Source organism: Dothidotthia symphoricarpi, assembly GCF_010015815.1.
Source record: "Dothidotthia symphoricarpi CBS 119687 unplaced genomic scaffold P153scaffold_20, whole genome shotgun sequence".
Taxonomy (NCBI): domain Eukaryota; kingdom Fungi; phylum Ascomycota; class Dothideomycetes; order Pleosporales; family Dothidotthiaceae; genus Dothidotthia; species Dothidotthia symphoricarpi.
In genome coordinates this window covers 410186-437583 of record NW_022985027.1, presented here as the reverse complement: position 1 = coordinate 437583, position 27398 = coordinate 410186, and the positions used below count along the sequence as shown (strand labels likewise).

The 27398-nt window shown below is 50.3% G+C and overlaps 15 protein-coding genes across 15 annotated transcripts; 9 read left to right on the top strand and 6 right to left on the bottom strand.

Annotated features, from left to right (window-relative positions):
* Window positions 1-1569: 1569 nt before the first annotated feature.
* Window positions 1570-2023, bottom strand: P153DRAFT_112866 (uncharacterized protein). The gene has a single exon (XM_033661920.1). It carries the CDS (start codon window positions 1832-1834, stop codon window positions 1604-1606), a length of 231 nt encoding a protein of 76 aa, XP_033519813.1. The 5' UTR covers window positions 1835-2023; the 3' UTR covers window positions 1570-1603.
* P153DRAFT_112805 (uncharacterized protein) lies at window positions 2024-2908 on the top strand. The gene has a single exon (XM_033661919.1). It carries the CDS (start codon window positions 2213-2215, stop codon window positions 2660-2662), a length of 450 nt encoding a protein of 149 aa, XP_033519812.1. The 5' UTR covers window positions 2024-2212; the 3' UTR covers window positions 2663-2908.
* A 461-nt stretch (window positions 2909-3369) lies between these two features.
* On the top strand, window positions 3370-4579 carry P153DRAFT_300396 (uncharacterized protein; the record flags this gene model as incomplete). Its single annotated transcript, XM_033664327.1, has 2 exons — window positions 3370-3764; window positions 3817-4579. 2 exons carry the CDS (start codon window positions 3370-3372, stop codon window positions 4577-4579), a joined length of 1158 nt encoding a protein of 385 aa, XP_033519811.1.
* Window positions 4580-5853: 1274 nt separating this feature from the next.
* P153DRAFT_370080 (MFS general substrate transporter) lies at window positions 5854-7588 on the top strand. Its single transcript, XM_033668942.1, has one exon. It carries the CDS (start codon window positions 6084-6086, stop codon window positions 7512-7514), a length of 1431 nt encoding a protein of 476 aa, XP_033519810.1. The 5' UTR covers window positions 5854-6083; the 3' UTR covers window positions 7515-7588.
* An 841-nt stretch (window positions 7589-8429) lies between these two features.
* Window positions 8430-9348, top strand: P153DRAFT_360397 (uncharacterized protein; the record flags this gene model as incomplete). Its single annotated transcript, XM_033666919.1, has 2 exons — window positions 8430-8432; window positions 8482-9348. 2 exons carry the CDS (start codon window positions 8430-8432, stop codon window positions 9346-9348), a joined length of 870 nt encoding a protein of 289 aa, XP_033519809.1.
* Window positions 9349-10174: 826 nt separating this feature from the next.
* Window positions 10175-12765, bottom strand: P153DRAFT_434481 (uncharacterized protein; the record flags this gene model as incomplete). The annotated part of the gene is made up of 6 exons (XM_033673085.1): window positions 12572-12765; window positions 12378-12524; window positions 12047-12316; window positions 11709-11994; window positions 10575-11646; window positions 10175-10545 (listed from the first exon to the last, which is right to left on the bottom strand). Exons 1-6 carry the CDS (start codon window positions 12718-12720, stop codon window positions 10175-10177), a joined length of 2295 nt encoding a protein of 764 aa, XP_033519808.1. The 5' UTR covers window positions 12721-12765.
* Window positions 12766-13922: 1157 nt separating this feature from the next.
* On the top strand, window positions 13923-14796 carry P153DRAFT_300080 (uncharacterized protein; the record flags this gene model as incomplete). The annotated part of the gene is made up of 2 exons (XM_033664313.1): window positions 13923-14237; window positions 14302-14796. The coding sequence occupies 2 exons, from the start codon at window positions 13923-13925 to the stop codon at window positions 14794-14796; spliced, it is 810 nt and encodes a 269-aa protein (XP_033519807.1).
* Window positions 14797-14919: 123 nt separating this feature from the next.
* On the bottom strand, window positions 14920-15825 carry P153DRAFT_299858 (uncharacterized protein; the record flags this gene model as incomplete). The annotated part of the gene is made up of 1 exon (XM_033664301.1): window positions 14920-15825. One exon carries the CDS (start codon window positions 15823-15825, stop codon window positions 14920-14922), a length of 906 nt encoding a protein of 301 aa, XP_033519806.1.
* A 715-nt stretch (window positions 15826-16540) lies between these two features.
* P153DRAFT_112702 (uncharacterized protein) lies at window positions 16541-17953 on the top strand. The gene is made up of 2 exons (XM_033661918.1): window positions 16541-17430; window positions 17479-17953. Exons 1-2 carry the CDS (start codon window positions 16859-16861, stop codon window positions 17807-17809), a joined length of 903 nt encoding a protein of 300 aa, XP_033519805.1. The 5' UTR covers window positions 16541-16858; the 3' UTR covers window positions 17810-17953.
* A 26-nt stretch (window positions 17954-17979) lies between these two features.
* Window positions 17980-18915, bottom strand: P153DRAFT_400232 (uncharacterized protein; the record flags this gene model as incomplete). Its single annotated transcript, XM_033671800.1, has 3 exons — window positions 17980-18583; window positions 18649-18855; window positions 18909-18915. 3 exons carry the CDS (start codon window positions 18913-18915, stop codon window positions 18180-18182), a joined length of 618 nt encoding a protein of 205 aa, XP_033519804.1. The 3' UTR covers window positions 17980-18179.
* A 1415-nt stretch (window positions 18916-20330) lies between these two features.
* P153DRAFT_360391 (uncharacterized protein) lies at window positions 20331-21353 on the top strand (the record flags this gene model as incomplete). The annotated part of the gene is made up of 1 exon (XM_033666918.1): window positions 20331-21353. The coding sequence occupies one exon, from the start codon at window positions 20331-20333 to the stop codon at window positions 21351-21353; it is 1023 nt and encodes a 340-aa protein (XP_033519803.1).
* Window positions 21354-21952: 599 nt separating this feature from the next.
* Window positions 21953-22774, top strand: P153DRAFT_112638 (uncharacterized protein). The gene has a single exon (XM_033661917.1). The coding sequence runs from the start codon at window positions 22084-22086 to the stop codon at window positions 22567-22569; it is 486 nt and encodes a 161-aa protein (XP_033519802.1). The 5' UTR covers window positions 21953-22083; the 3' UTR covers window positions 22570-22774.
* Window positions 22775-22927: 153 nt separating this feature from the next.
* On the bottom strand, window positions 22928-23729 carry P153DRAFT_378865 (uncharacterized protein; the record flags this gene model as incomplete). The annotated part of the gene is made up of 2 exons (XM_033669832.1): window positions 22928-23435; window positions 23485-23729. 2 exons carry the CDS (start codon window positions 23727-23729, stop codon window positions 22928-22930), a joined length of 753 nt encoding a protein of 250 aa, XP_033519801.1.
* Window positions 23730-23939: 210 nt separating this feature from the next.
* Window positions 23940-25205, top strand: P153DRAFT_370075 (WD40 repeat-like protein). Its single transcript, XM_033668941.1, has one exon. The coding sequence runs from the start codon at window positions 24042-24044 to the stop codon at window positions 25041-25043; it is 1002 nt and encodes a 333-aa protein (XP_033519800.1). The 5' UTR covers window positions 23940-24041; the 3' UTR covers window positions 25044-25205.
* Window positions 25056-26795, bottom strand: P153DRAFT_370074 (uncharacterized protein). The gene has a single exon (XM_033668940.1). It carries the CDS (start codon window positions 26670-26672, stop codon window positions 25242-25244), a length of 1431 nt encoding a protein of 476 aa, XP_033519799.1. The 5' UTR covers window positions 26673-26795; the 3' UTR covers window positions 25056-25241.
* Window positions 26796-27398: the final 603 nt, after the last annotated feature.

Genomic DNA, 27398 nt, shown 5'->3' with positions numbered 1-27398 from the left:
GTCTTGAATGGCTGGGATGTGTTGGATGTGTTGGATGTGTTGGATGTGTTTGATAATCTCGCTGGGTTAGATAGCCTTAGTGTGGTGAGACTTCCATACGAGTGAGTGCTTAGTTTCTCTGTAATGCTCTGCATGCGTGGCGGATAGGTGAAAAATGGCTCGAAAAGGCTCTCCGTTGCGGATTTGAATGGTAGGTTTGTAAGCCTTGAAGGGATACGCGTTGCGTGGAGACACATTGTGGATGGATGGTTGACTTGGAGGTTTGAGGGGAAAATGGATGGTCTTGTGGTTGTGATGAGGACGCTTGAGAGGACTTATGAGTATGCTTTGCATCATCCGAAATGAACAAAAGTCAAAGAGGATATATACCAGGTTTGTTTGCCTACCAGAACAGCAAACAAATTGCGAAACAGAAGGGTCGTGAGGCTGTGGCAGTCAACCTGAGTGAACACAGCCACTAAGACATTGACGTCCTGACTATTATTGGGTTGCTCGGTTGCTCCCGTTCGTTGGTTCTTGCTGTTAACAAGCATCATGAGTCGGTATGCGGACATGGTTTAATCTTTGACATGGTCGCGTTGTCTTGTTCCGCCGACGTCCAGACTGAGGGAGGGATCTCAGGGTTGATGCTGTTGTATCAATCTCACCCTTGACGCGTTCCTTTGTCTCCACCTCCCAAGACAAAGAAGTGCAGCTCGTGGTGGCAAACGAAACTCCTAATCCACATCGTCGTTTCGAAGCACGATTACCCGAGACAACTGGTGAAAGCAGTCCATGCGTGCCGAGGACATTATGTTTGCGTAACGGCTATCTTTCAAGTTATTTTCGAGCATTATGAAGCTGTGATGGTGGATACGTAGTCTATCGCACCCGAGTCTAGATCCACTTCGAGTATGTTTCTCGTCATCCCTTCCTGCAGGAAGGAGATCAGCCGTGAGGAAGCTGGGCTTCTGATTGCCATGACAGAAGCCAACAACGGCAGAAAATAAACCTATCGGAGGTGCATTATCTATCAACGCGGTGCAACATCGAAGTTATTCGATGGCATAGGACTTTATACGTCATCCGGTCTTGTATGGTCTAATATCGAACAAGGTGATACGACTGACGTTCACTGTGTCTCATCGAGCGGCGAACTTGTTAGTCGAAATCCTGATCGTTATTCTGATCGATCAGTATTATTGTAGTTCGTTGATGCGCTCATAGTACGCGTGATGAGGCAACGAGAGGCTGAGCGAGCTGACGGTGTAGAGACGGTGTAGAGACGATGCAGAGACGATGCTGGGATGGAGGAAGCCCCCACGCCCTCGCATTGCGGAGCGTCTGATTAAATTGTCCTGCATGCGTATACGACGCTACGTGGGATGCGGCTTGTCTGGCTGCGAGGGAATCATCGTCATAATCGTGGGCTGCCTACAACTGCGAGATGGTCAGCTGCGAGATGGTGCCACGACCCACTGCAGATGCTTTCATGCTGTGGATCTCCAGAATTCCCCCACGTCATTGCGAGCTCGTCCAGTGAGGTCGTGTTGTGACTCGAGGTAGATGCTGCGAATGCACGGATGAAATGAATGGAAACAGACATTGCGGGGTAGCGTGTCCTCTATCGCACGACTCTAAGGATGAGGCATTCCCTTGCATTTGATTCCACACGCCCGCCACTAGAGCGGTGAAATGCTAGACTGCATTCCAGCGCGTATAGCGACGTTGATAAAAGGATGATAGGCAAACGGCAGCGGCTATTCGCGCTGTTCGGCACAAACACGATCGGCTTCTTCCGGAGACATAGACGACAAAGCGCACAGCTCACAACAGCTAGTGCATTCACAGCCATGCTGCTGGAGGACCCGAAAAGGAGGTCAGAGCCGTCTGCAAGTCGGTATGCGGTTGACGGCTCGCCTGTCAACTTCGACTGATAACACGCCTTTCATGTCGTGTATTGTCGCCACCCTTGTTTGTGTGGTCAGGTACATTCAGGTACGGGTTGGAAGGTGTGGCAGCTTGGGGCTGTTGTCGATGTACGATGATATAACAGCGCACGGACGCTCCTTCCGTGGTGCGCGCTTCGACTGCTGCATGACCCAGTAGCCACCAGGACGATACGATGTTGTAGTTGTCTTCCGACGTCTGACGCGCTCGTCGCAAAGCGTTCGTCCTCTACTCGCTGACCGTGTTCTCGCCGCCGGCCTCTTATGTCTTTCAGAGACCCAGGATGGGTGGATGGATGTTCGCCGTTGTGGAAAATTCTCGGAGTGGCTTTTGGAGTCACCATTCCGATTGTCGTGCCCCAGACCTAGCTCCACTCTGGCATTCTGGATCACTTAAATCCCTGATAACCGATCTCTTCTTACTCTTGACAGTGTGTCTTGTGACTCGATACTCAGGCATAAATTACTCGTCTCCCTCAATCTCCGTACTGTCAGCAGCAATAATCGCTCTACGCGCAAGACCAATTCTTGCGTCTAGCCGCCTTTACGGCTTCTGTTCGATCCACACCCCACGCTCTCAGCTGCCCCCGCGTGCCTGCAGAAGTTGCCCTGGTTTCGATCACAACCTCCTCCCGCTGTGTCGTTCACAACATTGCCAACCAATTGCAAAGACGCAGCCTGCATCCCCACGCTGCACCTCTACCCCAGACCACAACCGCCCCAGCCGAACCTGACGCCAGTCATCCACTGACAGCAGTTCCTCCGACCTTCCATTGTGCACCTATCTCCGTGACACTCTCTCCCTGAAGACCGTGTTTAGGTGCATTACGTCAAAACCCAGCTATTCCATCATTCCACGGTCTTCACAACCTGTCGCGGCTTTAGTCTCCACGCATTCCTCCAACCAAATCACTGGGATGAATTTCGGCTTCAAAAACGACATCCAATGGCCCGTTGGACAGGAACATATCAACAGATAGACTATTCCAACTCCCCACACTTACAATTACCGTTACTCCAACCGATCTAGCTATCATCGCCTTTGAGATACGCATTGCTTCTGTGAGCAAATCCAGAACCGAGACGCCTGCGTCTTCACTTGGTTCCTGAGCCTTCTTCAGGTAAGCCTTATCGGATCTTTACCTGCCAGATCGGAGGCTACCTGCAGGCGTCACCTACGACCACGCGACTCGTCGTCATCAAGAAAACTATTCTTATCGTGCGTAATGGACTCGTCTATGACCTTGCTCGGTGCAAATATCCAGTTCTTGGTACGTGTTCTTCCTTAACTCCTTGGAGTCTTGCGTAAAGCGCGCGTGAACAAGCCTGTAGTCTTATGCCGAGCTCAGCCTCATGTGGGCCTGATGCAGGGTCTTTCGTAGGATTCTTTTGTATTTTGCCTCTCACGCACAATCTTCCTCGCGATCAACCCTCAGCTAACATGATTTCGTCGAAGGATACGCGCCTCGCTCTCATACATATTCCTTTACATCTGTACTCCAGCTTCCTTCAATCCATCTTACAACTACTTTTACCAAATGCATCCCGTAGTGGCTTCCCCAATAGCAACGACGGGGCGGTCCAGCCTCCTAGAGACTGGCCTTACGAGCACCCCTTCGTGAACATCTCTGTCACGCCCATCGAGTGCTCGGTGGTATGTTCGCGGACGCTAGCGACGGATTTGTTCATCCCGGTGCTCAACTTGCTCGATGTTCAATCTAGAAGCCAGGTGAACATCACTTCCGAGGATTTCGTGGTAATGCAAGTCGATGGCGAAGGGCTTGATGCAGGTCAGCGTGTCCTGGAGCTCACAAGTCCTCTTGCTTTAGCCGGCATGTAAGTACTGACAATCGCATGAAATCAAAGTTTGGCACTCATCAGCTCCTAGCTCAATCTTCTTTATTACCACGTATTTCTCAGATTACATCCTGGTCCCGCTTCGTCACAGAGCGCAAGTCATCCATGCCTTGGAAGAGCAAGGCTTTCAATTCGAGGACCAGACTTCGTCGTATGTCAATCCATATAACTACAACCGCAAACATTCGTCAGCCTCGAGCGATATTCAATCACCCAGCACGCCTCCACCGGCGACGATATCGGAGCTACAAATCAGGACGTTCGCCACCCTCAAGCGCCGCAATATCGTCCCCACAGTCTACTCAGGCATTCGTCTTGTCCAATGTGCCGGCCGTAGAGATGGTGCAAACGGCATGAGTCAGAACGGCAACCGTAACAGTATGGTCAGTACAGCAGACGATGCGCTTCACCTCGGTCTTGTAAAATGCCTCATCTCGCCACCATATCCGAAGTTTTTATCCCTCACGCTGACCGACACTGAACCGGCATCGCTACTTCTCGACCACACACTGCTCCCAAATTTCACACAAGACATCTTGCTTGGCTCCAAAGAGGACTATCTTACACCTATCACGCTCGACCTTCGCAACCTCCCAATGGAAAGCACCGGTATCGTCTGTGGTGTGGCTGGCCGTCTAACTGGAGGTACGATCGGCCAAATTGAGAGCCCTGTAGAAATGAGTTACCTTAGCACAGCTCGAGCAGGAACGGTCATGGTCCCAGAAGAAGAATTAGGGCGAGCTTTGAACGCCTTGCATGGTGCAGCAAACGGTGCCTTATCGTCACTGGACTAATTGACTACTTGCATGCTGGAATCTCGTAGCGTGGGACGTTCGACTCTCATTGCAACGTCACAAACTTTCGCTTATGCTTCCCTTAGCGGCGACGCAAGATTTCGCGGCCCACGGCGCATTTCCACCCGCAGCTGTGCCGCATTTTGAAACAAATTCGGATTTCGCCGCACAGCTGTAGGCATTTCATGCATATGCTCTTATCAACTAACATTATCTTGCAGGCACTTTTTCCTCAAGTTTCTGCCCGCCTGTCGTTTTTCAATTAGCAAGGTCTTATTCTGTTTTGCGTAGCGAGTTTTACAGCGTCTTGTCTGATTTGTCCGCACACGAGGAATGTCGCTGCGACTTTGCATGGTTATGGCTGCATTGGGTGTGGAATCATAAAAGCTTGTCATTCGTGTGGTATGTAAACTTTGGCGTCAAAATTGTTACATCTTGGGTTGTTCCGAGGTGCCCTACTACTCAAATCTCTACAGAACATTGTTGTGATACGGCGGTGGATGCTCGCTCCCAGCTTTGATTCATCACTTGCAGAATTGCGATACTCACGACGTTGTACACGCGAGACCGACCAAGTAGTACCTGCAAAGTTTAGGATCATGTGGGGAAGAAGTTACCATGCTATATCGATCAGCTTCCTTCTTCCTGGTCTCTGCCACAGACCGATTTCACTCTTCTCTGTCACGAGTATTCGATACCCAAAGTGAAGGGAACCAGACATGTGGCAGAGTATTCCAATGAGAAAGTTATCGGGTGCCGTAGTAGTCAAGGTAGACTTCTGGTTCGTGTCAACTAGGAAGATGCGTGGGCTTGACATTAGGCTCACGTAGTTGCTTTTCGCCCCACCATGCGTTTTACTACATTGTCAACGACGAGATCTCACTCACCGATGTTGGAATGGTCCGCGGCTGTTGAATGTTTACAAAACAACTCAGCATGATCATAATTAAACGTGTCAGCTCAGCATCAGTACCTCGCTCTCGGTTAATCGAAGTACTAGGAACCAAGGTGTAGCGAAATCTTGCAACCGCAGGATAACTACACATAAATTTATTGTAGGAGACTTGTACTTAGATTCCTAGCAGTATACGCCTTAGTTGCACTATTGTAAGTTTTATTGGTGTGGTTTTTTGGCTTGTAGGATCCAAAAAAAGCAGTTTATTTCCCGACGAAGATCGCCAGCATTTCCCCAACGAGAGTTAGCGTCGCTTACAAATGCGGCGAAAATGCCGAGTCTTTCGGAGATCGTCGACGTCGACTATTACACCTCCAGACTTTCAATTGGCTCAATGCCCTAGGCGCACAGATAGGCTTCGAGAATGCTTCCATCGTGCGTAATCAGACTAGCCTCCGCGGCCGGCGTGCTTGGTTATCCATCGGAAAACGGTGTGCACTTTCTTGTTACCTTACAGTCATAGGCGTACCCTCTACTTTATGAAGCACACTCCAACATCATACCGAAGCCATCAGGCTTAGTATCAGTTGCTACTACACTGCCATAGCGATGACTACCCCGGATATTGAAAAGGTGTTGTCCAATACCAGAGAAAATCGAAACAACGCGAACCATGACGATGCCAACTACGCTTCATCACATCAATCATACAAGCATGAAGAAGAAGAGATAGCAAGAATACCAACACATACATCCCGCCGTTCGAAAAGCAAGAATGTTGTTACTGGTCTGGCCAAAACACTCACTGCCCGCTCCAATGCCACTCTCATCAACCCCGGGCCTCCCCCAGATGGAGGCGCCAGAGCATGGATACAAGCATGCATGGGTCAAATGGTGATAGCGAATACTTTCGGGCTGCTGAGTTCTTGGGGCGCTTTCCAGGCTCACTACACCAACGACCTTAACTTCGAGCCCTCCGCCGTATCCTGGATCGGCAGCATGCAAATGCTTGGTCACTTTTCCCTCGGGATGATCACTGGACGCCTTTTCGACGCGGGATACTTCTACCATTCTGTCATTCCAGGTATGCTCATCGCCGCCACAGGGATGTTCATGACTAGTCTGAGCACACAATACTATCAGTTCTTCCTTGCGCAAGGCCTGATGATTGGAATAGGCTGCGGTATGCAGTTTGCGCCTTGCATGTCGCTTATCGCTACGTATTTTGCTAAGAACCGGAGTATTGCCTTAGCCATCATGGCGAGTGGGTCCGCGACGGGAGGACTCGTGTATCCTACAATCGCGAGGCAGTTGCTTCCGCGCATCGGGTTTGCGTGGACGGTGAGGACAATGGGGTTTATCATGCTTGCTATTGGGGCGTGTTACTGTTCCTTGTTGAAGCCACGCCTGCCACCAAGGAAGTCAGGTCCCATACTTGAACTCAGTGCTTTCAAAGAGCTGCCATACAGTCTTTTTATCCTAGCCGTGTTTCTTATTTCTCTGGGTCAGTACTTCGCCTTTTACTATATCGCGTCATTCGCCGTCGATGTTCTACACCTTCCTTATTCAACTTCTATAAATGTACTTCTATGTCTTAACGGTATTGGAATTTTCGGCCGCCTGATCCCATCTTATTTCGCGGATAAGCATTATGGAGCCTTCAATGTCCTGGTCACTCACTGTATCATATCCACCATTATTCTTTACTTCTGGCCACTTGTCACAAGCGAAAGCTCTTTGTATGGCTGGGCCATTGTCTACGGGTTTTTTGTTGCCGGATTCCAGGGACTCTTTCCAGCGGTGTTGACCAATTTAACTAAGGATATGAGCAAGGTGGGCACTCGAAATGGCCAGGGATTTGCCATCATAGGAATGGGAACTTTCGTCGGGCCGCCGATCGCCGGTGCGCTCATCCAGAGTCGGGGAGGTGATTATCTGGCTGCTCAAATGTTTGCCGGTTCGGCGGTGCTAGTTGGAAGTGCGATCTTGGTGGCTGCGAGGTGCGCGATTACGGGATTGAAACTTAAAGTCAGGGTGTAAAGTAGAAAGGCTTGCGTAACTGTAGATTATACGTTTTTTTCCTCAAATGTAGAAGCTGGACAAATACATGTGAGTTTAGTGTAAAAGTTGTACATTTTGATTACACCTGGTATTCGCCCAAGCTTCTTTGTTAGCTAACTTCATTCGTGTAGTTTTGTTGCATTTTTGTGTCGAGGAGCATGCGGCTTACTCGTGACTTTCGAAGATACACTGAAACATCATGATTTACAAACGAGAGACAAACAGTTGGACGACTACATGCAGCTTAGTGAGGAAAACGTACACCTTGATCACATCTGGTATACGCCTAGGCAGCTTTATCTGTAGTCTGTGTCTGTACTCTTGTTGCATAATTGTCCTACGGAGACGCTGCTTGCTCCTGGCTTTGGGAGGCTCCATACCATTGTACCGAGATCGGTTAGCCATACACGAAAAGATGACCCGTTGCCGCGCTCTGAGACTTCCCTGCATTCATTGTACCCAACAAAATCCAAGCCAGGGTGGTAGAGATGATGTGCAGACGTAGCCAGATGTTTTGGTCGCTTTTTGAGCTGCTGATGGAAGCACCTCCATGATATCAACGAGGCAAGAAAAGAGCAATATCAGGCGGCCTGGAGGGTTGGGTGGAGATACTGGGCCGAACGCAATCTCAGCTACCGCCAGCCGACCATTCTTCGGCAAGCAGCAACAACTTGTTTTCACTAAGGTGCAAAAACGTCAGCTGCCTTCACCTTGCCAATCTCACTTGGATCGAAGGCCCCCACTAATCTATATAATACGCAGTCCGCCCTCCAACGACCTTCCAACGACCTTCCCACCTCTCTTCTATTTCTAGAATTCGAATCGCCGCAATTCACGCCTAAGGTCCAATTATTACTACCTCTAGAGTCCCGTGCTAGCAACAGCTCGTTCAAGATGGTAAGCTTCGTGAACTCGTTTGATTGATAAACTGACTCATCATTCATAGAACAGGCAAACACTCGCTGTCGACAAAACCTCCGAACGGATCCGTGTTGCGTTTACCACGCAGCCACGGAAGGATGTGTGGGCGTCAGTCATCTCTGTCCCTGACACGAATGGTTACAAGAACCGAACCAACGTTTATACGCACCCCACCGGGCTTGGTGCCAACAACATGACAACACGAGCCAACGTTGACTTCTCTACACTTGTTGAGGAGCTCAAGTCCACCAACGTACAGAGTTGGAGCCACGACGTCCGTGTGTTATGGGAACAAACGTTTGGTAAAGCTCCACCAAGAGTGGAACCAAAGACAAAGAAGCGGAAGCAAGAGGAGGAGAGTGAGGGAGATGCGCCAAAGCGAAAGCAAGGTCGGGTCAAGTCTGGGTCGAAGCGCAAAGCAAAGACCGAGCACGACGAACGCCCGTCCGCGAAAAAAACTCGGGCCCAGTCGCTTTCACACGACGCAGCTGAACCCATCAAAGTTGAAGACCACGATGCGATGATGGCGCGATTCCTCGATTTGACAGAGAAGCTCACCGACGAGGAGGTGGGCCAAGTTGCCACGATCATACAAGCTCAGTATAATTACAACGAGGAACCGCCTACCGATCTACTACGGCAGGTCAGGGAGGATGGCTTGGCCTACATGGACATAGGCTCGGATGAAGACGCCAGCGATATTTTCAAGAAGAACCCGTCGTACATGGCGTGGGTGAAAGAAGTCCAGGTTGCTCCTCCCCCGGCAAAAGTGCCTAATCCGTTGGACACGCTGGATGATCTACTCCAGAGGATATACGACCTAGAAGTGCGCATGCCATCGTTCATGCCTGCTAACATGGCGCGATACAACAACAGCCTGAAGGAAGATTGATATATGTTTGCATCAACTATGTATCGCTTCTCGTGGGAAGGATGCAGAGAGAGCGAGAACGAGTGAAGCAAAAATGGGGTTTGATGTACTGCCATTATTCCAGGGTTACGTAGTACTTATCGTTTCACACATTATCTCTGCTGAGATCAACGATAGCTTTAATCACGAGATCTAAACAATCAATCAAGTACTGCCTGAATACAGCAAGGATAATATGTTCCACTCCAAGTGTCTGTAATCATGTTCTAGCCGCTGTCGGTGGCACGACCATAATCATTCCCAGTCTAAAGAAAGGATCAGTTACTTGATGCAATGATGCATCGCCGTTGGGGGTTATACTAAACTTACCGATATAACAATTCAGCATTCTCTGCGCAGACTCTAACCGTCGTTTCTCTCGTTGTTGTTGGAGGCGTGCAACTCCCAATGGACCAACATCCAGTATTGCAATCCAAAACGTGCGCGGTCGCCGTCCAAGATGGTATCGGAGTCAATGTCGTCTTTGGGCCCTGTTGCCAGCTGGATCGTAGATGAGGCCTAACGTACACAGTTGGTTCAGAAAAGATTACCCACCCCCAATGCAGACATAAGAGGTGCCGGACAGTTCAACGGTTGTTACATTGCACAATGAGGTATTAAATGCTAAGTTCACCATTCCTTGACAAAAGTATTGTTGGGGCTTATACGAAGTAAACTATTCTATACAAATTCAGGGTATGACGCCTCCAAGATGACTACAGCATATCCAAACGCCACAACGCAAGACTCACGTACCACATCATCCAGACCAAACACCAAATCACCCAAACTAAACCATTGTGAGCGTCTAGACAGCCATGATCGACTCTCCGCCATCGACTGTTACGCGCTTCCTGATACCGAGCTTCAGAAGACGACCAGTCGGCTTAATGAGACTGCCATCCTCGTTCTTGCCTAGTACTGCGTTTGGAGAATACACGAGTGCCTCTCCCGTCCTTAGGCTTTCGATATCCTGCATAATAGCTCTGTCGTTATCCATCGCGTTGATATGTCTCTTGAGCGCAGCATACCAAGCAGGGCTTGTGAAACGGTGGATAACTGTGACAGAGCACAATGCGATGAGGTCAGTGGAGACAGTAGGTTCCTGCGTGGATATGACGACACGAGCACCTTTGTGGCGTTGGAGGCGAATGAGGGTTGCCAGACTATCGTTGAGGACTTTGGAGCCGGGTGTATCGAGCATGTACTTTTATTGTCAGCGGAGAAGGAGGATAAGGGGCAACAACTCATTTTGTGTGCTTCGTCCAACACGACCATCTTTGCAGGCGCGCTGGACTGCATAAACCGCTCAAGAGCTAGTTTAAACAGAATACAAGCTGTGTTCGGAGTGACGAACGGATCCGAAAGATCGATGATGGTGACTTCGCCGGGACGATACTTCGGCTCGGGTATGTTACCAGCCCTATCTAAAAATGATTCGAGCAAACCCAGACGCATCTCGAGCATATTTGTCTGCTTTGGGTCAAAGTCTTCCAGAGCCAATCTCTCTTTGAACAGATCGTAGTCGAAAACTCCTGCTTTGCTTTCCATTGCGATATTTCGCAGGATACTTTCCACTTTGGCCATGTAGAGCGGGACATCCGACTTCTCATTGACCGCCATGAGTGTCAGTAATGTTCCGATGTCAAGCGTTTTAGCCTTTAGCTTGAACGGAATGATCTCGATATTTGGAAATCGCTCGTAGAACTTTCGTATCGCAGGGTTGGATGGAGAGGTAAGGACAGTAATGTTCTTGACGCATTGGCCTGGAAAGCTCCGATTTGCTGCGGAGAGGAAGGCGGCTTCGCTGACATTGAAACCTGACCCACCATTGCTGAATTCTCCATAACTGAAGACTAGCGCAGACACGGGTGATTTGAGTTGACCAAGGTGCGGGGAGGGAATTAAGGCATTTTCAAGCATACAGGCGGTCGTATGGCTCTTGCCACTTCCTTGAACACCGCAGACGAAGGCTGAGAATGGAACGTTACTGTTCAGGAACAACTTTGTATCTGCGTTGTCGAGGGCTGTATCCGAATGACTACCGAGGAGACCGAACTGAGGCAGAAGATCTTTGCTATGCGTTGTGATAAGCTCACTAGACAGCAAGGGTGCTTGGCGGATATCCCGGTTCTGACCATGTGTAGCACCCTGCGGATCAGGTGTATTGCGCGTATCAGCAAGCATTTGATCCATCAGGTGGAAGTGCAGCCCCTGCGTAATTGACATGTCATCACACGAGTCTTCAGAGTCCGACGCGGTCGAAGTGGAGGTTTGTGTCTGCTGTCATTAGCATTTATTCGTTTCTGGCGATGCATCAACCCCACGGCAATATGACTCACGTCAACAAAGAAATCCAATCCCCTCATTTTTCGTGCGAGAAGATCATTTTCGGTCGGGCCTGTGGGTTCTGGGGTCTGCAGGACGCTCACATCCTCATGAGTGGGGGCAGGCTTCACTTTCGCCGGGACTGAGACTGGTGCCGGCGTTGATGTCGCTTTGTACAACTGAACAGACTGCAACCGAGACTGCTCAAGTTGAACACCTCCCTGCTTCCTGGAAGCTGATCTTGCTTGCTCCACACGGGCTGGATCTTCTAGACTATCTGGACGACCCGGTATTCGAAGTCTGTGAATGATTGTAAGAGAAAGTCCAAACTTGAAATTTCAGACTGACTTACTCGATTAGCAAAGCCGTGATTCCCTGGCCTTGGTTGGGCTTCTGCTGAACAAGCAGACCGTGAAACTTCTTCCAGCCAATGAAGCCTAATTTGTTGAACCCTTGACTGAGGTATTGTTGTTGGATCCAAGTTCGAAGCTCGGTAGCACACATCAACGATGGTGGGGGTTTAGCTGTAGCGGATGCAGGACCAGGTTGAAGAGAAGTTGTGGGAGGAGTGTAGGGTGGTTTAGTAGTCGTCTTGACAGCTGCGATATTCTGTTGTTCAAAACTAAGGCAAGTCAGAATCAGAATCATGCATGTTTCAAACTATTATTGTAAGCACTACTAACCTCTCTACCATAGCTTGGACTGCGCTTTCCGACATGTCGAATCTCATATGCTTGACAGTTGCGAGAACAGTGGAGCGATTCTGGAAGCGGCCTTCTTTGTCAAGTGGAAATCTTTTGCATAGAGCAGCGCACACATGTAGATCGAGCCTACTGCATGTAAGCACACATTTATCTGGTTTTGTGACAGAACTTACCTTGCAAGCGCAGCGTCAATCGTAGTGGATGACTGGGGACGCTGATCAACAAGTCGCTTACGGAACTTAGCCATGTTCAAGACGCCAAACTGAACTCCACTCTTGTCGCAGTAGGATGCGCGAAACTGCGCTCGCACCCACTCGTCCATTTTAGCTGTGATATGTGAGTGTTGTGATATGTGAATGTTCTGACGTGTGGATGCAGTGAGGAGCAGCGCAACAACAGTGTTTAAGTACTCAGTGGTTGATTCGTTTTGTATGCGATGCAAGGCAAACGATTGGACTGGAAGAGCTGTCGGGACTGCTCGCTTAACCCCTGCAACCGCAAGTCTGCCTGGCGGCTATCCCGCCGACAGGGGTCGAATTCATGCGGGTGAGGCACAGTCACTCAACCACAGTGGAACCACAGTGGCTTAGATCTGTGAGGGGTCAATCAGGCTGAGATTCGCTTTCAGCTTTACCTATCGCGACAAAAAGCGGCAGTATGATTACTAGGTTCTCTCGTGGAGTTCATGCGTCGTCTTCTAGGCTCCAGCATGAGCGAGATCCGTCGCGAAGCCTGTTCACGTCCTACTCACTAGAACAAAGGCGATACAGTCGCTCAACTTACCAATCTCAGGTCAACGATTCTAAGCGCACTGTCCTGACACACCACTACTTTCTCCCTTCATACCCGTCGAGGGGCTGTCACACTAATTTGAACGTGGCACAAAGCCCTGCGGCTGAGATAAAACCTTAGCAGGTACCTCTTTTGGTTGATTAAAATACTAAGGACCAAAGTGCAGTAAAATCATGAAACAGCTTGACGACTTCGTCCAGAATCAATGTGGGAGTCTTTTGCCTGCGTTCTAGCAGTATGCGTCTTGTGTACTTCAGAAAGTTTTAGTACTGTATTCTAGCAGAACGCAGGTTATTCCCCACTTCCAAACATGACTGAGAGCCAACCTCAGGCCAAGTCCGTGATTAAATCTATAGAAACAGCCGTATCGGATACAAACAGGTAACTGGCGCAATGCCATCATACATTCGTGTGTTCTGTCTGTGACCTTCCGCAGAAGAAGGTATACATCGTGCTCCAGAACAGAATGCTCAGCTTCTAGATCAGAAATTGGGCGACGGCTGCGACAATCTTTCATCAAAACTATGACGGCTTGCGTTGCTGCTCTCATGATGGTGAAAGCAAACTTGCGGGAACGTCTACAACACGACTGGCAGTGTTTGGTGAAAGTTTGTATGACGTGATTCATCAACGGTTTGTGTTGGAGTGAAGACTTTCTATCTTTTGCCTGTCACCCTACCGTCACGTTTTCCCTCATTTCCAACTAAAGAGTACACCCACACGACCGCAGCTATGACCAAAGATCTGGAATTCGAAGCAGCTGTTGAGAAAGGTCAAGCTATGCTCCGTATGCTAGATTCGGACGGTCAGATCGAGGAACAATGTGTGGTCACCTCCGGGGGTCAGGACCAGAGCATTTTCGACAAGCCTGAAGATCTCCCAAGGCATGGATACGTTCGAAGGATGCCTTCGCGCAAGTTTCCAATTCGAAAACTACGAGAAATACTCCGAGATCTTGGTGCAAACGACCAGATGGAAGAAGATGGCGGTGAATTTGTAGCGATAGAGCATATCCACGAGGAAGACTGCGTATTTGATGGAGAGGAGGTGTGCGTAGTGAGTGTCTGCTTTGATCATTGTCGGCGTGAGACCGGTCTTAACAAAAAAGCAGGCTACAGGAGCGTACCTTAGTCAAGTCTGCAATCATTTGGATGGTGTTCTGATCGCTCACGCCAACCAGTGCGCTCCTTACGCAGGCATTCTTCTTGATCCACCCATCATGAACTATCCTCCTCTACACCACTGGTCTGATATCGCATATTTGCAGTGGCTCGTTTCCGACCCAAATCCATCCACTTCACCAGCTAATATCAAATACATCGTCCGATGCGGCATCCAGAACACTGCCACATGCTCTATTCTCTCAAAGATCATTCATAGACAGGATCGAGATACGTTCGACCTCTGGCCGGGAATGACATTCGACATAAATAGCGAGGAAGGCCAGGCGATCTTGGGAACTCCAAACGGAAGCGGCGCGGCCTATTTGCTGGCTCAGCATAGGGAACAACTCCGGCACAAAACCATTGAGAAGGTTACATTGTTCCATGCAGAAGACCAGACGGATACCTTTCGCTGGCCGAGCCTCTTGTTTTGGCTCAGTTAGTCTGGAACATTAGCTTGTGGTGGGGAGTGAGCAGGACGTTGCCCACTCGTCGTGTGTGAATTGGCATCTATCCTGATGCCGCCATGGCTAATGCTCCATATACTATGCGACATCTAGTCGAGATCACATCAAAACCTTCGTGAATGCATCTCCCAATCCTCTTTCTACAAGCCAATCCTCAATAGCTTTCATGTCAGATCTGTTCATCCTGTGTCCTCTTCGTTCCCCAACACTATCCGTGATTTCGGTCATGTCCGAGAAGGCTCTCGTTGCACTTTCTTCTCGGTATCGTTCGCTGACTTTCTTGTGGTGCGCAGGAATGTCCCCCCAGCTCTCGGTCTTGATGTAGCGCATGTAGAGATCGATGCTCGTAGAACTGCCCTCGACACAAAGAAGGCCTGGCTTGCCTGCATAAAGGAAACCCGTGAGGTTATACTGAGGTGCTAGCTGGACAAAATCGTCGCGTTTCGACCGTGTGCTGATGCTAGGGAAATAGAACCACACACGTACGAGGGAATACGTCTCATCGACTACAGAGTCTGGTGATAGCTTATCGGCAGCCAGGTCTGCAAAACGCTTAAGGTGTAACGCCGTCGCTTCTTTTATGAACTCGAGGGTGCCGAGCAGATCTTCAGTCTCCGAAACCTCGTCCATGAGCTTGGATGTAGTTGCTCTGCTCATCCATGAGGCTTGCTGTATTCGCACTTTGATTTGAGGAGGTTCCTCTGGTTGTGAGCTTCCTTCATACATAAAGGGTACTGTAAGATTTAACAATAAGGATTCTTGGGTCGCGTTATCAGATTCTGATGTTGGTATCGGTAGGCGCAGCGGGATGGAGATCGTCGGCGGCGCACTGAAGGTAGCACTCGGATCATCGTTGGACCCCTCACGTAGAGTATCAAGCAGCGCCTCTGAGCTTTCATCCAGTTTCACTTCGTCGGGGTACATGGCCATGAGGAGGTCGACTTGTCCGATCTGAAGCTCCACCAGGTCCGGCGGCAACAATTGCCATGATCGAGAGTTCGACATTAATATATGTTCCTGTGCTTTCAAGAACTGGTATCAGGGAAAGATGAGGCGTTGGATTTGTTATTGTGAGATTGAACCTCCTGCAGCTGATTGTGGAAAAGCTCCGCGAACTCGGCGAAACTACCAAACACGGCCACACTAAGCCACAACGCCACAAACATATTTGCACTCCTTTTTACGTCTCGAATGTGGACCACACAGGTTTCAAACAGTTCGGGCCCGGGAAAAAGACATGTACAAAAGATGCAAACCACCTGTAAGCAGACTGGGTCACGTGAAGATGAATAAGCATATCGATCCTGCGCTAAGGGTCATCTTGTATGCCGCTGTCAAACGATACCATTTTCATTGTAAACTCACTCGCATCGTTTCACTTGTCTCTGTAATCTTATGTCGTACTTGGCTCCACCGGCCATCCAGATAGCTCGTGCCTTTGCATTGTACCCTGAGTAAAGGCCAGAAATTCGACTACCACCAAATTTCTTCCCAGAGACAGGGCTTTTGTTTCTAGAGACAAGTACCTCTACTTGATGGCGAAGGTGTCGTAGTATAAAACGCTGCTAGCTGGTGTCTCATACAATGCTTTGTCTTTTTGTTGAGTCTCTAAAATGGTTCAAACTAAGACTTACTTCTCAGTTCTATAAATATGCATAAGCCTAGTTCAACAAGCCTTGACTCTTGCCATCATTTCACCTACCCAAATCGCTCTTTGTCACTTCCCTGGAGTTTTTACATTCACATACACAATGCCATGCCGCTAGCACCAACACTACTCTTTCGAATTCTTCAGTCTCTCAATTTACAATGCTCCCAAGACTTGTGATGGCACATTGTGCATCCTCAACGCATACCTCATATATTGATCTCAAGTCTCTTCATAAGCAGTGCTCACGAACAGTTTTACGCAGAATTGAGCGAATTTCACAGGATATAAACCTAAAGAGCTAGAGAAAACCCCGTTCTCAAACTTTGTAGACAAAGAAGGGGTCTTAACATCTCAATTATAGCATATATATGCACTTGTAGAACAACCATGAACCACACTTCAACACCCTCCTGGAACGACTTCCCAGATGGTCCCCCAAGCATCTCTACAGACTCAGAACGCTCAACATCCCGCGCCGCTTCTCCGGAAAAAGGACATCTTACATATTCCGACGCACTGACAAAAGGCACAATTCTGCTGGAAATGATGCAAGCAGACGACTACACAGCAGGTCAGATGTTCACAGCTGCTCGTCCTTCGGCAGAAAGCCAATTCTTGAGTCCCACAGCCTTGCAAACATGGGGTTACAACCGCTCAACACCCAACTTCGATGAGCTTGAAAATATCATCAGCCCATTGTACCATATAGGGGTTGATACTGACAACATACAAGGTAGTGGACTCAACGTCGAGATATTCGACCATCACATTCATGCGACGACGCACGACGGGATGCTGTTCCCTTCCACAGGAGCGAAGTTTTGCACGCTAGTGAGTCACGAACATGGGCTGCTAGTTGCAACACAGAGCTACGGACCTGAATTTAAAACAAAACATCAAGAAGAGAACCCGATATTGCCCGATCTCCAGCACTGGTCTGACATGGCGTATCTGCAATGGTTAGCCCCGGAGCTCTCGGAGGATATGATTCAACTGACCGAACATAGTCATGAGAACGTCGCTGATCTCAAATACGTGCTACGGTATAGGATTCAAAACAACGACACACAAGCAATAATTCGTCACTTATGCGGCGAGACTGGACCAGGCGACGGTTTGCTATGGCCAGGTGTGACATTCCGTATGGATGAAGACAGCGGGAAAGCTTTGCTTGGTACTCCGCATGGGAGTGGGATTGCATGGCTGCTAATACAGCACAAGAAGCAACTGGGGCACAAGACTTTGGACAAGGTTACGCTATATTTTAAAAACGAGGAGGATGCGCGGATGCGGGACGATCCGTGTTTGTTGTTTTACCTCAAGGATGTACCCACGTGAACAACGGTTGCGGCGCCTAAAAAGATGAAAAGATTTTCTGAGTGCAAGGTCTTAATATATCAGGACGCTACAGGGAAGGGCATGTTGTAGTTTCGTAAAGTACAGTTGTGATTTTATGTCCATGTGAAGATTTCAACAGATTCCAAGATTATACATGTATATCAATTCGTGTTTGGTCTCGTGAGTGCACATGTTGGTCGCCCCCAAAACCTCCCTTCGCTGTTCGATGGTACCTTTCATAACTCAGTAGCAGACAACATTCATTCAGCATCCTAACTCTCACTGACTCCACGCGAAGACACCCTATCCCACAACCACTAGCATCATCAACTCTTCTACCTTCCAATCCAAGCCTCCCACTACGCTCAGCTCATTGTCTTCTCTCGTTCATTCCAGACTCTTCAAATGGCGGCAACAGTGGCTGTAAGAGTCGAGTCTTCCTGTTCGCCCATGGGACCCAGCCGCCCAGGACGTTGTCTAGGCGCCGATCACTCACCCCACCCACCACCGCGTCCTCGAAGATGTTTTGTCCCGGCAGCAGCGGGCGATAAGTGTCTTCGAAGGATGCACTACGTCTGGGCGAGCGTGGCTTCGAATTGTTACGCGTAGGGACAAGGACCTTGATTGGAGCGGAATTATGATGGATTGTCGTACTTGGATCTTCGAAGCCGTATATACAGTTAGCGTTCCAATTGGCGAAGGGGTTGGAAGCGGTGTACGGCTCGGAGAGTAGTGGGCATCCGGCAGTAGATGTTGTGGAGGGGGCTGACGTTGCTGTTGTGAAGTCAGTGGGTGGACATGGCTGGCATTGGTGGCCTTGGCTTCAGAGTTGTGGTTACATTCTGGTGTGACATTATAGCCTTTTTCAGCAGATGTTACGACTCCCTGATCATTGCAAGTGGGGGCTTGGACGTCTGACAGTCCGGGGTGGTCAGAGCACGGGACGGTGCTAGACACTGGGGTCTCTGTGTCTTCCGCCAGCCACGAGCCATTGTCGCTGGCTTCAAAGGGCGGGACATCATCGCCTTGCGTATCATTGTGGTTGTCTGCGGGCCCGTTAATCATATCTATCCTCCCAGTATGTACCAGGTGTGCGCACCAGCCATTGGGAGCTATCAGATTTACCTCGCAAGCTTGTGGTAGGTACTGCACAGACAGTATTTTTGTCTGATGGGGGTTGATACAAGCTGGTTGTTCTTGTGGGAAAGGGAAACGAACACCCTTCACGAACGCATTGAAATAAATGTAGTCTGGCAAACAAACTGCTTTCACTGACAGCCAATCACTGATCCACAATCTCGATTGATCAGCAGTCAAAGACTATCTGAGCAGATGAAACTTGGGCGATTATAAAATGCTAGCAGAAATGTCTCTGTGCCACCTGAATCATCACATCTAGAGGCGCTTGAAAGACCAAGCAGGCACTTACTTGTATTGGTTGATCATGATACAAAATATTCAGTTAGGACGAGAAGTTCGATGATTTACAAGTTGAGACAACAGTATTGTAGACTACTAACCATCTCTCTAGCCTAACATCCGTTTTGAACTGTGTCCGATGAGACTGTCGTGACTATCCTGTCGAGCTTTTGTGAGCGTAGATAGGTGCCCACATCGCGCCTTTTAGCTTGTACCATTCGCGGGACCTGTAGAATTTACATTTGAATTCCTGGAGTTGACGATTTTCATTACATGATATAGATATAAATTGGTGGTGATAGCATTAGAATGGAATCTAGAGGAGAGGTTGGGAGTGACAAACATTTGTAGCCGTTCCGAGCCTAGCCCTCTTTTTCTTCAACGGCGACCCAGTCTTATCAACACAACACGACTCAACCCTCCCATCGAACCCGCATCAAAATCAAGAACGAGAACGAGAACAAGAAAAGACATTTAAGCTGAGCTGAGCATGTGTCCGATGTTGTCATCAATGGGACATATCATGCGTAGGACTTGCAAGACCATAGATGTGGCCTCTAGACATCCGTTCCTTGCCCAACAATCGCTAGTGCACACATGTAAGGAGAATCACAAGGCCAAGATTAAATGCCGCCATATCGTCCGACAGCCAGTATAGGTTCTCTTTGCATGCGCGCCCCTGCTCAGGCCCCCCTCCATAGATGTGTCCGGCGAACATCGGACAACCATGTTGCTAAGCACAACTTCTTACGTTCTAGACAGAGCCTCACGACGTTAGATCCTTGCTTCAGATCTCAGCACTAGATGACCGTTCAGGAGATTATCCTGGTCTCCAAGGACCTCGGCGATGCCTTTCGGTCCCGCAAACCGTAATCCGCCAATCAGAACCCGGTACGGCCCGGATACTCGGCGCCCAAACACTCAAAAGAGAAGGAGTTATTCCCGCGAGAGATATTTCGATGAATTGGAAAATCAGGCGGCATCGCATGATTCATTGAGGTTCTCGAGGAAACGATTAAGATGATAACGAGACCCGCTTCGATTCTAGGCTGAATCATAGTATGGCCTGTTCCCATGTCTTCAACCCACCATAGCAACGACAATGTCCAACCTCACGTACGCCTCCTTCGCCTTTCCACTCCCTGGGGGAGTCGGCCCCTCTGCAATCCCATACATACAGTCCACGATCAACCACCTAAACTCGTCCACGGACTACGACAGCGCCGGTAACCGCTCATTTGGTGGAATCGATGCGGGTATCACAGCCAATGACATTGTGGAGGTATCGTGGACAGAGCCCGAAGATACAAACAACGCTGTGAGCGGGATAGCTATCGACTGCATTAGCTGTCCCCAAGACTCAACAAAATTGGTCGGCGAGCAGAGGTGGCAGGCGTGCGATAATTTTACAACACAAGTCGACACCATATCCCGTCAACTTTCAGGTTACCAAAACGGCTCGCGTATAACGCTGAAGATTCCCGAGTACAATGGCAATAGTTACCAGCCGCATGACAAGCGACGCAGCGAGGATCTGCTGGTCATATCTGTGTGTTCCTTCTTCCTGGTAAATGCCGATAACGATCAAAGGGTGAACCGAAGCCAGATTTTCATGGTACACAACAAGCCGCGCTGGGGGAAACTGTACTACGAAGATGATACGGTGTATCGATACAACGAGACGTTCCCGTGGGGTGTGGCAGATGGAGACGAAAGCGGCGTGATGGATACACCCACTCAACCCAGTGACAACGACACCAACAACAACACCAACAACAACGAGGGAACGGAACATTTAAAAGAGAAAGGCATGAGCGTAGGCACAAAAGTTGGAATCATCATGGCCGTGCTAGTGGGTGCCTCTGCACTATTCTACATGTTTTTCCACTACCGCGCATGGAAGCAACGCACAGCTACTCCCATGGCCGCACCGCTCCCACCACCGCAAGACCCAGACGAAGAGGACGTCACCCACGTCAACACAACAGCCGTCGCAAAACCACCCCCAGCATACAACGAAGTCGTAACAGACCAAGAGCGCGTGCAGGCGCAGTACCAGATCCAACACACCGATACGCCAGTCCCTGCATATGCGCCCAATCCAACCACATCCTCCGCTGTATAAATACATAAACTTTGCGACAGATCAGGATTATGCGGTGGGTTGCGCGTTAGCTGCATATCGACTGTTAGGAGGCGTAGCTGGGGGCTCGACGCTCAGGGCCCGATCAAAGCAGAGATTCGCAGCCCTACGCATGCACGTTTCAGCCGCAGAGGAATGTCGCAACGCCAACACACCGTCCGGACTTTCCTAGCGCTGATACCCTACTTGGTAACGCGGTTGACGCGTAGGGCTGAGAGTCGCTCCAGTTGATTGCTGTGGTGCGTTTTTGTGGCTGGAGTGGGCGTGCGTGTAGTGTAACGTGCTTGCGGTGAGCGACTAGTGGGTTTGTGGGGGCTGGCTGAGCGGTAGTCGGGCTAGCTGGATAATGGATGTCTGGGGTAAAGCTTGAACGGACAGACCGAGGGACAATGACATGGGGGACGATAATGGTAATTTGTGGTTTTAACGATGTTGTGTTGTTGATCTGCATGTATTAGTATTTCTTCTCTTCGATCAACCCCCGAATGAATAGACGTCAAGAACAACCAATATCCTTTTCCCCAGTCACTTTGAACACATAACTACCAATCCAAGTCGACTTGCGTTATCCAAACCTATACTCAAAGCAAGACTTTTGTCCTCTCAATCTTGTCAAAACACCTCCTTCCGCTGTTGCAAACTCGAAAAGCACAAACAACCCTCCAAACCACAAAGCCACCTCCACAAAGTCAAACACTACACGAAATCAGCCATGCCCGCAACCCGCCCCCACACGCACTCCCAAACCCCAACACCAACACACATCCACACCGCAATAATCGCCAGCACAGTGCTAAGCATCATATCCCTCCTAACCCTCATCATCGTCCTACTCGAGCGACGCAAGAAAGCGCAAACAACACCGAAAGCCCCACGCTCAGAAACTACATCCACATCGCTCGTGGGACAGATCAGGACGGGGATGCGAGGTGCATGCCGGAACAACGATGGAAGGATAGGGGATTTGGAGGTGGGGGTTATTCGGGAGCCGGCGCCGGTTTATTCGCGGGAGTGTGTGGGGGGTGAGAGGAGGGTGGCTGTTTGTGTTGAGGATGTGGGTGGGGAGGGGTGGAGGGAAAGTGAGGCTGGGGAGAAGGCACCGCCGGGGTATGAGGAGCGGGTGGAAGAGGGCGTTGTGGAGAGGGAGACCATGTGGAGGAGGATCTGGAAGGCGATGCGGGGGCCTGCGCGTTGGTAGATATTTGGTGTGTGTTTTTTTAGGGTGCTTGGGACTATTTTGTGCTGGTTAGCGGGAGGAGTATGGCGTTATTTGGGTTACGGAGGGCGAAGAACATCTACTGTTGCGAAAGTTCATGATTTTAGCCAGTGGAATTTTGAATTGGAATACGTTGTTCCACAATTTTGATTTTGGGAACTGAGGATCGGTTTGGTTCATCTGCGTCTCGACTTAGTGTTCCGTTCCTTCTCAATTGATATTGTGTACCTACAACAACACCGTTTTTCTCTCAATGCGTCGCTGCAGTGCTAAGTTTTGATAACCTTTTTGGCCGTTTCTTCGTTGCGGGGCTCGTTACTGAACGCCAACCATTCTACGCCTAACCAGTACGGTAGTACTTCTCTTCATGTTCGTTGACGCCATTCGCCCCATCGCCCTCGTCTCTCTGCCTCACGCTTCCTGCCCCAGGCCCTAACTCTTCACCCATGACCATGCCTGCAAAGTTCCCATCCTCGTCCATGTACTCGTCCATATTTTCCGCCGTGATCCAGCCCGAGGCTCCTGGTGCAGTCTCGTCCAAATCGTCACCACCGTCGTCGTCACTCGCATCGGGATCTGGGTGCAGATCTGCGCATGTGTTCATTGCGGTGAAAATGTCCATGATGCATGTCGCGACGGGGCTCGAGACGTAATTGGGCGGGAGCACGGTGAGCTCGAGGGTCTTGATGTCTTCTTCTTCGTTGACAGTGTCGGCGTCGTTGAGGGAGATGTTCATGTAGAGGGCCTCGATGGTGGATTTGTATTTCATTGTAGCATGGAGTGCGACAGAGGGGTACGGGATTGATACACCGGTAGGTGTGGGCGAGTCTTGGAAGAGGATGAGGTTCCTGAGGGATGTTAGTGCAACTGTACAAAACTAAAGCTAAACACGCGTACTCTGAATTGACCCAGATCTCCACATTCTTGACAAGCACATCGTCGCCGTCAGGCTCTGTGCTGAGCTTCGCAAATGCTGCGTCTTCCTGGAGTTGTGAAGCTAGCACAGAAAGTGTGAGCCCGCCATATCGCGCATACAGCACTGGTTTTGCACCAAAGAAGGTGGACGGCGTCTGCTCTTGATGCTCTTGGAGTGGGGTATAGTCTTCCGTCTTGGGCGCGGCATCTAGGTGTCGGAGTGTCATTTTTGCAGAATCTCTGTCTGTAGTAAGACTGTGGAGGTGATTGCGATTTGGTTCAAAGCTCTTGGCGGTTATGCGACGCGTTTGTTGTTGTTGCTTTGAGTTGCAACAGATGGAGGCAGCTGTTCAGCAATGAAAAGTTCCCCGAAGAAGAGCCGAGACGTCATAGCTCCTTCCTCAGCTCCGACTTCTGACGGGCCATTCACCAACATGCGACTCGACCCTGAATTCCATCTACTCGGCCGATATACACCGATCTAGCACCAGACACTGCCTTACAATGCCTTGAGTACCAACCACCAACGCATACCCACTATGCCTGCCTTCCCTACCACCCCCATCGCCGTTCTCACCGGCCACGCCGGCCCCGTCCACGCCGTCGCCTACTCCTCCGGCAGCCAATCTTACATCCTGACCGGCTCCTCCGACCGCACAATCCGCCTGTACAACCCCTCGAAAGCGCCTCTATCTTCTGCCGCCCCTCCCTCCAACGCCTACACGCCAGGCCTCGTCAACAAGTACACGGCGCACGGCTACGAAGTCCTCAGCATCGACGTCAGCGAAGACAACGAAAAGTTCGTCTCAACCGGCGGCGACAAGACAGTCTTCGTCTGGGATGTGCAGACTGCGCAGACGATCCGCCGCTTCACGGGACATGCGGGGCGTGTGAATCGGGGCGTGTTTGGCGGCGAGGCCGACAGTGTGGTTGTGAGTGGGAGCTTTGATGGCACGGTGCGCGTGTGGGACCTCAGATCGAACTCGTACAAACCCGTCATGACGCTGGCGGATGCGAAGGATAGTGTGACGGATGTTGCGGTGTACGGGGCGGAGGTTCTGGCCGCGAGTGTGGACGGCAGGGTGCGCAGCTATGATCTGCGCACGGGGATGTGTGAGGTGGATGTCGTGGGGTGGCCATGCACGAGTTTGAGCGTGAGCAAGAAGGGAAGCGAGGTGCTGGTCAGCTCTCTGGACTCCACCGTGCGGCTTATGGATCGTACCAACGGGCAATTGCTCAAAGCGTACCGCGATGAGGCGTTTGTGAACAAGGACCTTCGTGTTAGAAGTACATTGGGCCTGAATGATAGCGTGGTGCTCAGTGGGAGTGACGACGGTATGATCTTCGCCTGGGATCTGCTGGAAGGCGAATGTTTGCACAAGTTCAAGCACTCTGAGATGAGGGAGGTTATGGGCAGGTCAACAGGGCAGCCCGCTGGCAAAAAGGACGTCGTATCTGCTGTCGCGTTCTGCAAGACAAGAAGAGAGTGGGCTAGTGCTGGCGGCGACGGCAACGTAGTCGTCTGGGGTATGGGAAGCTGAGGGTGGAGGTCGCCGTTGCAATGTCTATTTTCCGTGATACCCTAAGTCATCTCCCAATTTCCAATAAAACCACTTTTGAATTTTCGCAAAAACGCCTGTCTAATGCAAGGTATCATAAATCATGTCCTGAACCCTCTACCACAAACACATAGTCCCTCCATGCTTGTCAAGATCCCTCCCACCTCCAAGTTCGCACACCTAAAACCTCTTCCTAGAATTCGCATTCTTCCCAGCCCCGACCTTAGGCCTGCCACCAGCGCGCCCCCGATCCCCCGTAAGAATGCCCGGCAGATAATCCTCATCCATAAGATCCTTCGTGCCCCTCCTCTTCTCCTCAGTCATCTGCTTCGAATACTCCTTCTGATCCTCAGCGAGAATCAGATCCCTGCCCCACCCGCCCTTGCCTCCACCCTGACCACTCCACTTCCCGTTCGCCGTGCCCGCAATCGGCTTCGGCACACTATACCGATCGCCACGAGTATTGTACTGGTAGTTTTTGGCGAGATGGACGCGGAACTCGCCCTTTGCGTTTGTGGAGCACGACACGCTCTTCAGGGTTGCGCCGCCGCAGCGCGGGCAGAACTGCTTGGTTGTGTCTTTGACGATGTTGAAGCAGGCGTGGCAGCGCAGGACCTTGGATTTCAGCTGCTTGATGCGCTGCATGTTGGTCGAGAGGAGGTGGAGGTTCATTTGGAGGAGCACGTTTTGCATCGCGAAGTCGATGGTCATTGTTGCTACGTCGGTTTGGGGGTCTGAGGCTGTGCGCGCGGAGGTTTGCGCGCCGGAGTCTTTGGCTTTGTGCTTGGTTAGGTTGGAGGGAGTGATCCATTCGCCGTCGTTGTCATCGTCGTTGTCGTTGGCGTCGTCGTCGTCGTTGTCTGAGTTGGAAGAGTCGGTGGCGGGAGGGGTGGGCTGTTGGGTGGGTTGTCGGGTGGAAGAGATGGCAAGGTTTGCGATGTCTTTTGAGAGGTTTTCCGGAGCTGTAGTAACCTCCGGCTCAACGGACTTCTGCTCTGTGGATGTTGGTTCTTGCTCCTGGTTTGATTGTTCTGCTTGCGTTTCCAATTCCTGCTGATCGTCTACTGTTGGTGCTGTTGGTGCTTCCTGTTCGGTGGTGTCCTCTCCCGTAGTTGTGGTCTCGGCCGCCTTCTCTTCGGATACTACTTGCTCACTTTGCGGCTCAACTTGACCCTCCCCACTCGTGGGTTGCTCTGATTCAGCCAGTTTTGCCTCTTTCTTCTCTTCCTCCGGCTTTTGCTTAAGCGGCCCCTTTGGCGCATCCCTCAGTCCCCAAGGCCCCCCATTCCTCTCGCAATGTATTTCGTACGCCAGCGCCAAGATGCCCAAATCCTGCCTACTCAGCACCGCATGGTCGCCCGTCTTCTTACTGAACGCAATCACCGCCTCATAGCTTGCCGGTCTCGGATTCCTGATCTTCAAAAATGGCATGAGAGTCGTCTTGACTCGTGACCTGGTCGCCTCATCCCGGATTTCAGAGAGAATGGCAGGCGTGGTGTAGAGTTCCTCAGCGGAGTTGATGATTGTGGATATTGAGACGGCGTTTTTGATCAAGGGTCCGGTGTCGAGAATCAGGGAATGGATTGGTTTTTGGGAGTTTTCGGTCGCCATCTTTTATGTTTTCAATGTATGGAATTCCCTCTCTTTCGTTCTCAGGATTCGTTACAGTCACTTGTGTTAGCGCACTTTTGGTGAATGCTCGTTGTGCACTGGTATAAAATTTCTCGATCGTGGCGGGGTGTGATTGTGCGGACTGCTTTCGAAACAGGCAAATTTCAGTAAGGCGCTAGTGCAACACTAGCACTCTAATTGGTATAGACTACATACACACGATGACTAAGTATCTCCTCGAAAGGCAACGGCGATGGTGAGACTTCCACCCTGTACTTGCTGCTGCTGACTCGGAACTCAAATGCCCTTTTTCTTCACCGTCCACTTCTCAGTTCCATCTCAATCGTCTTTTCGCAGCCTCGAGCGCTTCGAAGACGCCTCTAACAAGCAAGTTCCTCGGGCCGTCTCGGTCAACTTGCTGCGATAGGTAGATACCCATCTGGAAACATCTCCAAATCGTGGGGATGGCGGCTACACTGGCGGCGCTTTGCCTCGATCTCTACAAGCTCATAGCTTATCCGGTAGATCACACCGCAGTTTAACCCTCGTCGATCCGGGCATTAGCCGCCGCGATCTGCAGGAGTTCCTCAGAAGCAAACTTCGGAGTCTCGTCACCGAACGGTTCTGAGCAGAACGGCGTACACGTCCCAAGATCTCAGTACGTGAACCAGTATGGACTTGTTGCGACTTCTGATGTGACATCGGGCCGATGATGTCTGGGTACAA